Consider the following 10,262-nt stretch of genomic DNA (forward strand, 5'->3'; position numbering starts at 1 on the left):
ACTACTACCATCCTGGTCTAAGCCACTGTCCTACCTCTTGCGTGGATGATGTATTAGTAAGGGTTCTCCAGAGAAACAGAACCAACAGGATCTGTACAGAGAGAGAAAGAGAGATTAACTTTAAGGAATTAGCTCATGCAATTATAGAGATGCAAATCCAAAGTCTGCAGAGTAGGCCAGCAGGTGGAGACCCAGGGAAGAGTTGCAGTCCAAGTCTAAAGGCAGTCAGCAGGCAGAATTCCTTCTTGCTCAGGGGAGGTTGGTCTTTGTTCTATTCTTCAACTGATTGCATTAGGTCCACCCACATTATGGAGGGCAATCTGCTTTACTCACAATCCACCAATTTAAATGTTAATCTCATCCAAAAAAATACCTTCACAGAAACATCCAGAATAATGTTTGATCAAATATCTGGACACTATGGTGCAACCAAGGTGACACATAAATTTGGTATCACAGATGTTATCAGTAGACTCTTCCCTGATCTCCCTGTTTCTGCCCTGGGCCCCCTTCAATCCATGCAATGCAGCAGTGATCCTGTTAGAGCCGGAAGTCACATCATATCACAGCTCTGCTCAAAACCCAAAAGTGCCCTCCAATGGCTCCCCAGCTGCCTCAGACAAAGCAGCAGAGTTCTCAGTAAGCTGTAAGAGAGAACTCTTGATCCAGCTCCCTGTTACCTCCCTGACCTCATCTACTATCCCCCTCTTAATCACTCTACTCCAGCTGCATGTAGTAGACATAGAAGAGATACACAAATATTTTAATTAATGGGAAAATAACCTAATAAAAATAAAAAACATGGACTTTGTGGGTGAATAGAAAATAGGAATCCTTGGAGGGTAACACAAGCATACACTAACATCTAGCCAGCGCCAAAATACTGAAAGGCAACAAGGAAAAACTAATATGCTTTGTAGTCAAACACATCCATTTTACAACCTAATAGGTAGATATGTAGACTGGCGTAAGTTTCTCAACTTATCTAATCCCTGATTCCTTCAGCTATAAAATGGGACTTCCCGTCTGTCCGAGGACTGAGACTGCTTGTACTGCCCATGTCACCTGACACAACGCCCAACACAGTAGGCGTTCTCCTTACAGAACGACTCACCACGAAGGAAAAGGGAGACTCAGAAGAAAGGTACTGGGTAAAGTGCCAGCAGACAATGGCTGTCTGAAAGCTTTCTGTGTGAAGTTTCTCTGGGACAAAGTACACTGTCAGGTGTTGGAGAATCAAAGACACAAAAATGAGAACTAAGCAAGACCGTCAGGAGCCAGTTCACATGAGCTGTGAAGACAGAGGAAAGTCCACGCCGAAGCTCAAAGAAACACTGGGCAGAGGACAGTAGGAGCACTACAAGGCTCCCAGCCACAACCAGAGGATGGCATTCCAAAGGAAACCTTCACTGAAGGAAACTGCTCAAAATGGCCTAACAGCCACTAACTTTTTCTTTATCATATGCTAAGGTGAAGAAACAGGAATGTAAAGATAAAGGAAAGCATTCTCCACAATCAAACAATACCTCACGGAAAACAAGAAAGGAAGAAATCCATAATATCATTGAAAATACAATTTATAAACCATTCAACTACTCACACACTTCACCGATCCCTCCCAACTCCCCACACAGTGGGCCCTCTGTATCCGCAGCTTCTGCATCCACAGATTCAACTAACCGTGGATCCCGCTATGTTTACAAGATCCGAGGCTGCAGAACCCGTGGATCCTGAGGGACGACTGTACTCTCCAGCTTCTCACAACAGGAACTCAAGCAGTGCTTTTTTCCATAAAGAAACTCACCCTATGATCCTGTACTCAACACACAAACACATGTCCATCACACAGAATTCTTACCTGAACTACCCATGATACAGTCTGGTATTTTCTCTCTCTCTTTTTTTTTTAATGCAGGTGGTCACTACTCATGCGACTCATTAGGCCAATTTAACAACATTCTCACAGACTGGATTCCAGTGACTCAATGCAAGCTCATCCCACCACCTGACTGACTGTCCCTCCCAAATACGTTTTCACTAGGTTATATCCTATGCTTATAAAGCCTGCCTTCCCCTATGCCAAATGTTTTCTCACCAACCTCAAAACCCCACCCAAGGGCCGGCCCCGTGGCTTGGTGGTTAAGTGCGCGCGCTCTGATGCTGGTGGCCCGGGTTCGGATCCCGGTGCGCGCACCGAGGCACCACTTCTCTGTCCATCCTGGGGCCGAGTCCCACATACAGCAACTAGAAGGATGTGCAGCTATGACATACAACTATCTACTGGGGCTTTGGGGGGAAAAAAATAAATAAATAAAATCTTTAAAAAAAAAAAAACCCACCCAAAACTCTCCTTTACAGGAAAGACATCATTTAACAAGTATCTGAGGTTCTGCTGTGTGCTGGGCACTGTGGTTGAGACCGCTTCACAGTCAGCTCACTCTAAATCTGAATCCAGCTCTACCACTGTATTAGTTTCCTGTTGCTGCCACAGCAAATTACAAGTTTACCAGTTTAAAACAACACAAATTTGTTATCTCACAGTTTCTTTAAATCAGAAGTCCAGATGGACTCAACTGGGTCCTCTGCTTAGGGCTCCACAAGGCCAAAATCAAGGTGTTGGTAGAGCTGCCAGAAGCTCATTTAGGTTGTTGGCCAAATTCAGTCCTTGACGTTGTAGGACTGAAGTCCCCATTTCCTTGCTGGCTGTCAGCCGGGATCCAATCTTTGCTCTTAGCTCTCCACATTCCCTCTCATGCTTTCCATGTGGCCCCCTCTAACAACGACCTGTCAAGTCCCTCTCATGTTTCAAATCCCTGACTCCAGTCAGAGAAGATCTCTACTTTTAAGGGCTCATGTTAATAGATTAGATAATCCAGGTAATTTCCCTATTTTAGGATCTGTAACCTCAATTACATCTGCAAAATCCGTTTCGCCACATAACATAATATATTCACAGGTTCCAGTGGCCATCTTGGGGGGGTGGGGTCATTCTACCTACCGTGACCATTTATTACAGGAAATTGGGCAAGTCACTTTACCACCCAAGTCTGTTTCCTCATCTATGAAATCAAGATAATGCCATTAACCTCAAACGGTTGTTTCATGGATTAAATTACATAGCAAAACAGTCATACATCTCATAACGATGGGGATATATTCTGAGAAATGCTTTGCCAGGCAATTTTGTCCTTGTGCGAACATCACAGAGTATACTTACACAAACCTGGATGGTATAGCCTACTACACACCTAGGCTATGTGGTACTAATCTTATGGGACCACCATCATATATGTGGTCTGTCGTTGACCAAAACATCGTTATGTGGGGCATGACTGTATTTAACTGAGTGCCTACCACATGCTAGAACCTCTGACATTAGATATGCAGGTGTTAAGGGCCCAGGAAGGCACTTCCAAAAGAATTACTAATCACAGACTCACAGATAGGCAAACGTCAACATTGTTTGCCTGCCACTAGTTAAGTACAGAAGTTGAAATGTTTACGGCAATTTTACAAAGAAATTTTGCATATGTTGATTGTAATAATTTTAAAAATGAGGCTTGTATTTTGTCTTTTTTCATTTCATTACTCTGAAAATTCATTTTTATTGATTTTACAAAAGTCTCAGTCCATGAAGGACTGGAAATTTTAAAAACTGGTCCTTAGTAGTTAAAAAGACATTTAAATCTATACTTTTCATTTCTGACAAGGTCAATAAAAATTTACTTCCAATACCACAATGAGTTATTTAAAAGCAATACTGTTCTGCCCGTTAAGTCTAGGGAGCAAGAAGGTAAGGAGGGGAGGTGGCCACGGCATCATTCACCAGCGTAATTCAAGGAAACAGTGTGCAAAAACACGAACAAAACAGCCACTCTGAAGCTACACAAGGGTCTCTTTGTCCCTTCCCTGCCTCCAAGAAACAAACTTACCAAAGATCCCAAGTTGCACTTGACGCTACAAAGGCTTGAAATAGCCCAAGAAAATTTGACCCATACTCTGAGCCTATCCACTAGATCAGATGGGGCCAACAAACAAGGGTAACTTTAAAAAATTAAAAATCAAAAGCCGCCCTCTCGAATGTAAAGGGTGTTGAACTTGGGGGGAGGGGGACCAAGCAGTGATGGAGATACTCCAGGTTGGGGGTACTTCCACAGGGGCCTGCTGTAAAGAGGCAGCAGGTGTTTCTACTCATCAGATCTAGGTCTCCTAAAAACAAAATGCGTCCTCTCCCCTTTTCATTTCCACCAAATCATGTGAACAGATTAACTGACAGCAGCTACTTAAGACAAAGAATAGTGGCAGGAGAAACACTAAGAAAAGTGAACAAAGGCCCAGCCTTCGTCCTCCTGGGTATCTACTCAAAGGAGTTGGAAACTTTCGACCCCACAAAAACCTGTACAGGAATGTTTACAACAGCTTTATTCATAATTGCCAAAACTTGGAAGCCAGCAAGATATCCTTCAGTAAGTCAATGGACAAATAGAACGTGGTATACCCAAACACTGGAATAGTATTCAGCATTAAAAAGAAATGAGTTATCAAGCCCTGACACTGGAATAGTATTCAGCACTAAAAAGAAATGAGTTATCAAGCCCTGAAAAGACATGGAGGAACCTTAACTGCATTCTGGAAAACGCAAAACTATAGAGATAAAAAGATCGGTAGGTGCCAGGAGGTTTGGGGAAGAAACGGATGAAGAGGCAGAACACAGAGTACTTTTAGGGCAGTGAAACTACTCTGTGTGATACTAATGGTGGATACAGGTCATTACACATTTGTCCAAACCCACAGACGGTACAACACCAAGAATGAACTCTCGTCTCAACCACGGACTTCAGTTAATAATGCAGCCATATGGGTTCATCAGTTGTAAGAAGAATACTACACTAAAGCGAGGTATTGACAGTAGGAGAAACGGGTGGGGGGGAGGAGGTACATGGGACTCGATACTTTCTGCTCAATTTTTCTGTAAACTTAACTCTGCTCTAAAATCTATTAATAAAAAACTTAAAAACGGAATCAAGCTCTAGAGCGGCTCCGCTCCTGACAGGGAGAAGTTAACTGGTCCAGGTCACCAGATGGGGCTCATTTGGTGGTCACGGCTTGGGGACGGCGGGGCATCCCCAGAGCGGCCGCGACCAGGGATGTCACGCGGGGCCTCAGGGCGGCCCAGGCCCCGCACCTGCTCCCGGCCTCGCCCCCACCTCCTACCTCCCGCACGCCGCCCACTGGGACTGGGCCTGGGCCTGGGCCTGAGCCGGGGCTGGGACCGCAGGGTGGCCCAGTCCTCATGGCCCAAGCCCCGCACCTGCCCCCGGCCTCGGCCTCGCCCTCGCCTCCGCCTCCTACCTCCCGGACGCTGCCCGCTGGGCCTGGGCCTGAGCCGGGGCCGGGACGGCAGGGCGCGCACCGGGTGCCGCGTCCCTGCGCTGTGCCTCGTCCCTGGCCGCCTCGGCTGGGAAGGCGGGCGGCGAGCCCAGCAGCTCCACATTGGCCACGGTCTTGCCGATGGTGAACCAGTCGTTGATCTGGTCGACAGTCAGCTTGCGCAGCATGTTCTCAGCCCTGCGGCGGCGCCGCCTCAACCGCCCTCGAAGCGGCGGGAACAGGCGACGGCGGGAACGCGACGGCGTGACGTGCGACTGCGTGCCTGTGGCCCCGCCCTGCCCCGCCCCAGGCCCTCCAATCAGAGCGCGCCACCGGCCCGCCAGCCTGGCGTCGTACCGCCGGCCCTGCCCCTCCGCGCTAGGCCTGCCGGGAGCGCGGGCTGCGCCGCCCCTGTGGCGAGGTCTGGCTGTGGTGGTCGTGGTGTCGTCCGCAGAGCCTGAGCTCTTTCCCCCATCCCTGGTCAACGAAATGAGACCCTCAGAGCTCCCGGCTCTCTGGGGTCAAGGCCAGGGCATCAGTGTACCCGGATGTGCAAGAGTACGGCTTCGAGTCTCTCGACGCTCTTCTGGGCGCTACTACATCTGAGGCCTGGTGCTTCAGTCGACAAGGGACAGACATTTACAGAGCACCTGCTGTGTGCCCGGCGCAATGCAGGGCAGCTGGGGTAGTGGTGACGGCCCTCAGGGTGGGAGATGGAAGGCAGATGAGAAGAGGGATTTGAGTTTGTATTGGCGGGGTAAACGACTGGCTGCTGGACTGGGACACCTTGCACCTAATTTGGGGGAGAAGAGCCAGAACGTCAGGGAAGGCTTCTTGGAGAAAATCGCACCTGAGTGGACACCTGCAGGATAAGCAGCCCAGTGAAGGAGGACTCGGAGGGAGTCACGGGAAGGTGGTCTGCAGGTGCAAGCGGCCCTAATGCCTGAGTTGAGGGCCTGGAGAGGTTCTGCGGGAACAGAAAACTAAACTGAATTCGTCTTCCTCCTTCCTAAACCTTCATCTCGGGTGCAGTATCCTGCACACAGCTAGACAGAAACAGGCGGCTAGAGGTGCAGATTTAGAGGTCATCAGCAAATGGATGGTGGTTCAAACCCTGAGAGCGACTGAAATGGTCCAGGCCAAGCTCTAGAAGAGTGAAGGTGGAGGACAGAACCCTAGGAAACAGCCTGAAAGAAAGGACGGAGGGAAACAACTCAAGGTATACAAAGGAAGGCAGGTGACAGGGAGAATCAGAAGAGTGACATGACTGCTCACCCACCATCATGCCCGCAGTGCCCAGTGCAGCATCTGGCACAGTGTGGGCTCCCTGGAAAGAGCGGTGTGAAAGAACGCAAAGAGGGCATCAGGAGCGTGTCAGTGACCAACGGTGTGAAGTCCAACCAGTTAAGGACTGGAAAATGCCCAGAGGGTGGCAAATAAGAGGTCAGCTTGAGAACAGTGCAAGCAGAAATCAGACCAGGCGGGGGTTGAACTATTGGTGTCTCAGAAAAAGATGAGCCCAGCGGGGTACTGAGCTGGGTGTCCCAGGTCCAAACCTTGTCCACACCAGTGATTTATATTATGAGCTCTGGGCCTCATATTCTGACTTTTCCAAATACTGCAGCCTCCAAAAAGTGCCCCTCACACACACATTTTTTGGCAGGGAAAAAGAACCTTTTTTTCAATAAATAACAAAAAATGTGATCATACAGTCATTGAGATTCTTAGTATGTCATTGAGCATTGATTGGAAAATGTTGCAACTTCATACATCATGTGAACACTAGCACGTGTTCTTAATTTCACAAAATATATTGAAACCACTTCACACAACTCTGGAACTCATATTTGTGTTTCCTGATACGTTACTGTTCCCACATGCTATCATCCTTTGTTGATGTCACAATAAATATGTGTTTAGGTGGAAGTTGCTCTTTTTCTGAAGATGGTTCCTCTCCTGCACATATTATCTGGAGGGCTTTTTCTATGTTCTTTAATCCTTTGGGGTTACTATCTCTCTCAGTCCTCTTGAGTTTTGAGTTTTTAACTGTAGTTTGAGGACACTGTCTTGATGCTTTTTCAGTTTTGAAATTTGTTCTCACTAATTGCCATTTTCCTGACAAAACGTTAGATAACATTCTGTGTCACTGAATGGCTTTGCCCCCCTTCATGTGATTCAGTAGCTCCTGATGCTCCATGCTCGCTTGCGCCAGCTCATCCTGCATTCCTGTTTGAAGAGACAGCTCGACAGTTCTTAATAGGCTTGTAAACATCTAGGCCAGAGCATGTGGGAAGGCCACCGAAGGCCTCATGGGCCTTGGTGGAGATTTTGCATATTTGCATTCCCAGAGCAGCTTGAGCTACAGAGCCAAAGAGAAGGCAAACAGCTGAGAGCAATTAAAAATGATGTTGATGCCTTTAAGCAGCACTCTTGATAAAGCAGGAGAAGCCATGCACAAAGTACCTTCTTGTCTTCGCTGACCCTCTCTCCCACAAAATGCAGTATTCTGCACTTTGCGTAAATCTGCTGTGATGGCCCTTTCTTTAAACATTTTGTTTTCTTTGAAGACGTGTTTTTCATAGGGTATTTTGGATTTGCAACTGAAGACATTAAAATTCTGTTGATCTCAAGTTGTGTTTGAAGTTTAAAAGCTTTGTCCTGGGGACCGGCCCGGTGGCACAAGCGGTTAAGTGCGCGCGCTCCGCTGCGGCGGCCCGGGGTTCGCTGGTTCGGATCCCGGGCGTGCACCGACACGCTGCTTGGCAGGCCATGCTGTGGCGGCGTCCCATATAAAGTGGAGGAAGATGGGCACAGATGTTAGCCCAGGGCCGTCTTCCTCAGCAAAAAAAGAGGAGGATTGGCAGATGTTAGCACAGGGCTGATCTCCTCACAAAAAAAAAAATAAATAAAAAATAAAATAAAATAAAAGCTTTGTCCTGAAATAGCTTATAATGATGCTCTTAAGTTTTTCCTAAATGCTTGCTATTGTCCTCAGCAGTTTTCTAACTCGTTATAAGTCTGAAACATTCTTTTTCTAAGACAGTGGTTCTCAAACCCAGTCCTTATCTCAGGACCCCTTTACACTCTTAAAAATTATTGGAGACTCTAAAGAGCTTTTGTTTGTGTGGGTTATATCTACTTTATTAGGGATTACTACTGAGACATATTTTGTTTACTTATGAATTCATTTTAAAATAACAATAATAAAACCATTTGATGTTAAAGAGAATATTTTTATGAAAAGTTACTATGTTTACTCTCCCAAATTTTTGCATGTGAAATGAGTGACACTTTTACATTTTCGTAGATCTCTTAACGTCTGCCTTCATGGAAGGCAGCTAGATTCTCATATCTGTTTCTATATTCATTCTGTTGTGACATCACAAGTCAGCCTCTGGAAAACTCCACTGTACACCTGTGAGAGAATTCTAGTGAAAAAGATAAATAACATCTTACCATTATTATGAAAATAGTTTTGAGCCCCAGCGGGCCTTGCAAACCCACAAACCACACTTTGAGAACCACTACCCTAAAATGGCAAGCTTTTCAAGTTGTGCCTACAGCTTCATTTGATCCTAAGCTTTTTTCCCTTCCGAACAGGGAAGGGAAAGCCTTCTAAGCCTCCAGTTACACATATGATGGACTTTCTTGCTGTATCCTCTCTCTCATCTCTTTTGTCTCTCTGTGCTTCTTCTAACCTATCTTCCAATTCAGTTATTCTTCAACTGTCTAATCTGCTGCTAAACCCATCCAACACCATATTTGGTGCTCTTCCTTCTGGCATGCCCCCTCCTTCCACCTGAGCTCACTTTCTTTCTGCCTGAATAATGAACGCTGAATTTTTTTTTAACTGTAGATCTGCTGGTAATTATTCTCTCAGTCTTAGGTTATCTGAAATGTCTTTATTTCACCTTCTTTACTGAAGGCTAATTTCTGTATGCATAGATTTCTAGATTGGCAGTTATGTCAAGATTTTCTATTTGTCACTAGTTTTCCATGGCTTTATTATGAGGTTTCAAGGTGTTGGTGTATTTTCCTTTATCTGCTTGCTTGGTTTCTATAAGGCTTTTTGAAACTTTGGTGTGATTTTTTTCCATCACTTTTGGAAAATTCTCAGTCAGCCATTATCTCTTCTAATATTTCTGCCCCATCTCTCTCTCATTTCCTTCTAAGCCTCCAGTTACACATATGATGGACTTTCTTGCTGTATCCTCTCTCTCATCTCTTTTGTCTCTCTGTGCTTCTTCTAACCTATCTTCCAATTCAGTTATTCTTCAACTGTCTAATCTGCTGCTAAACCCATCCAATTTCTATTTAGCTGTTTTTCAAATCGGCTAAGTGGTTTTTTGTTTCGTTTTTTTACAATTTCCAGTTTTCTGCTGAAATGAGTCTTATTTTTTATTTCCTTGCACATAGTAAGCATGGTTATTTTTAAAGTCTGTGTCTTAGGTCCAGTGTCTGGAGCTCCTATGGAAGTCTTTATATTGTCTATTGAGTAGAATTACTATGCATAGAATAGATGGATAAAAATATGCAGAGCGAAAAGTTAAATCAAAGAGAAACGGCAAGAAAACCACAGAGACGGGAGACTCGACTTCTCAGTCTGTAACATGGCAAGTAAAGACGGTCCCTTTTTCAGGTTGACCAACTCGTCCGCTTTGTCCAGGACCTTCAGGTTTCAACGCTGAAACTCCCGCGTCCCGGACAAATCCGGACGATTAGTTCCGGTATTATGACTCACACCCCCACGCCCCCTCCCCCAGCACTCCGCCCGCCTCGCCTCGCCGGCCGGCCTCCACACGGCCATCACCGGGGAGGCCGCTAGGGGCGCTGTGGTGCGCAAGCGTGGTCCGGGAGGCGCACTGGTCTTGGGGCGCCGCCGCTCCTTCCGC

At 46.2% G+C, this 10,262-nt stretch overlaps 1 protein-coding gene across 7 annotated transcripts in view; it reads right to left on the reverse strand.

Annotated features, from left to right (window-relative positions):
• The window catches only part of TDRD9 (tudor domain containing 9), a 122,768-nt gene extending 117,177 nt beyond the window's left edge, over positions 1-5,591 (reverse strand). For 6 of the 7 annotated variants that reach the window (XM_087447847.1, XM_087447848.1, XM_087447845.1 and 3 more), the window contains exon 1: positions 5,353-5,591. In XM_087447847.1, coding sequence (XP_087303973.1) covers positions 5,353-5,558 — 206 coding nt within the window. In that variant the 5' untranslated portion in view covers positions 5,559-5,591. The remainder of the gene's footprint in view (positions 1-5,352) is intronic. The other variant, XM_087447849.1, reaches the window with a different exon arrangement.
• Between the last annotated feature and the right edge of the window lie 4,671 nt (positions 5,592-10,262).

Source organism: Ceratotherium simum, chromosome 24 (genome assembly GCF_057802395.1).
Source record: "Ceratotherium simum simum isolate JZ-2026a chromosome 24, ASM5780239v1, whole genome shotgun sequence".
NCBI classification, from domain to species: Eukaryota; Metazoa; Chordata; class Mammalia; order Perissodactyla; family Rhinocerotidae; genus Ceratotherium; species Ceratotherium simum.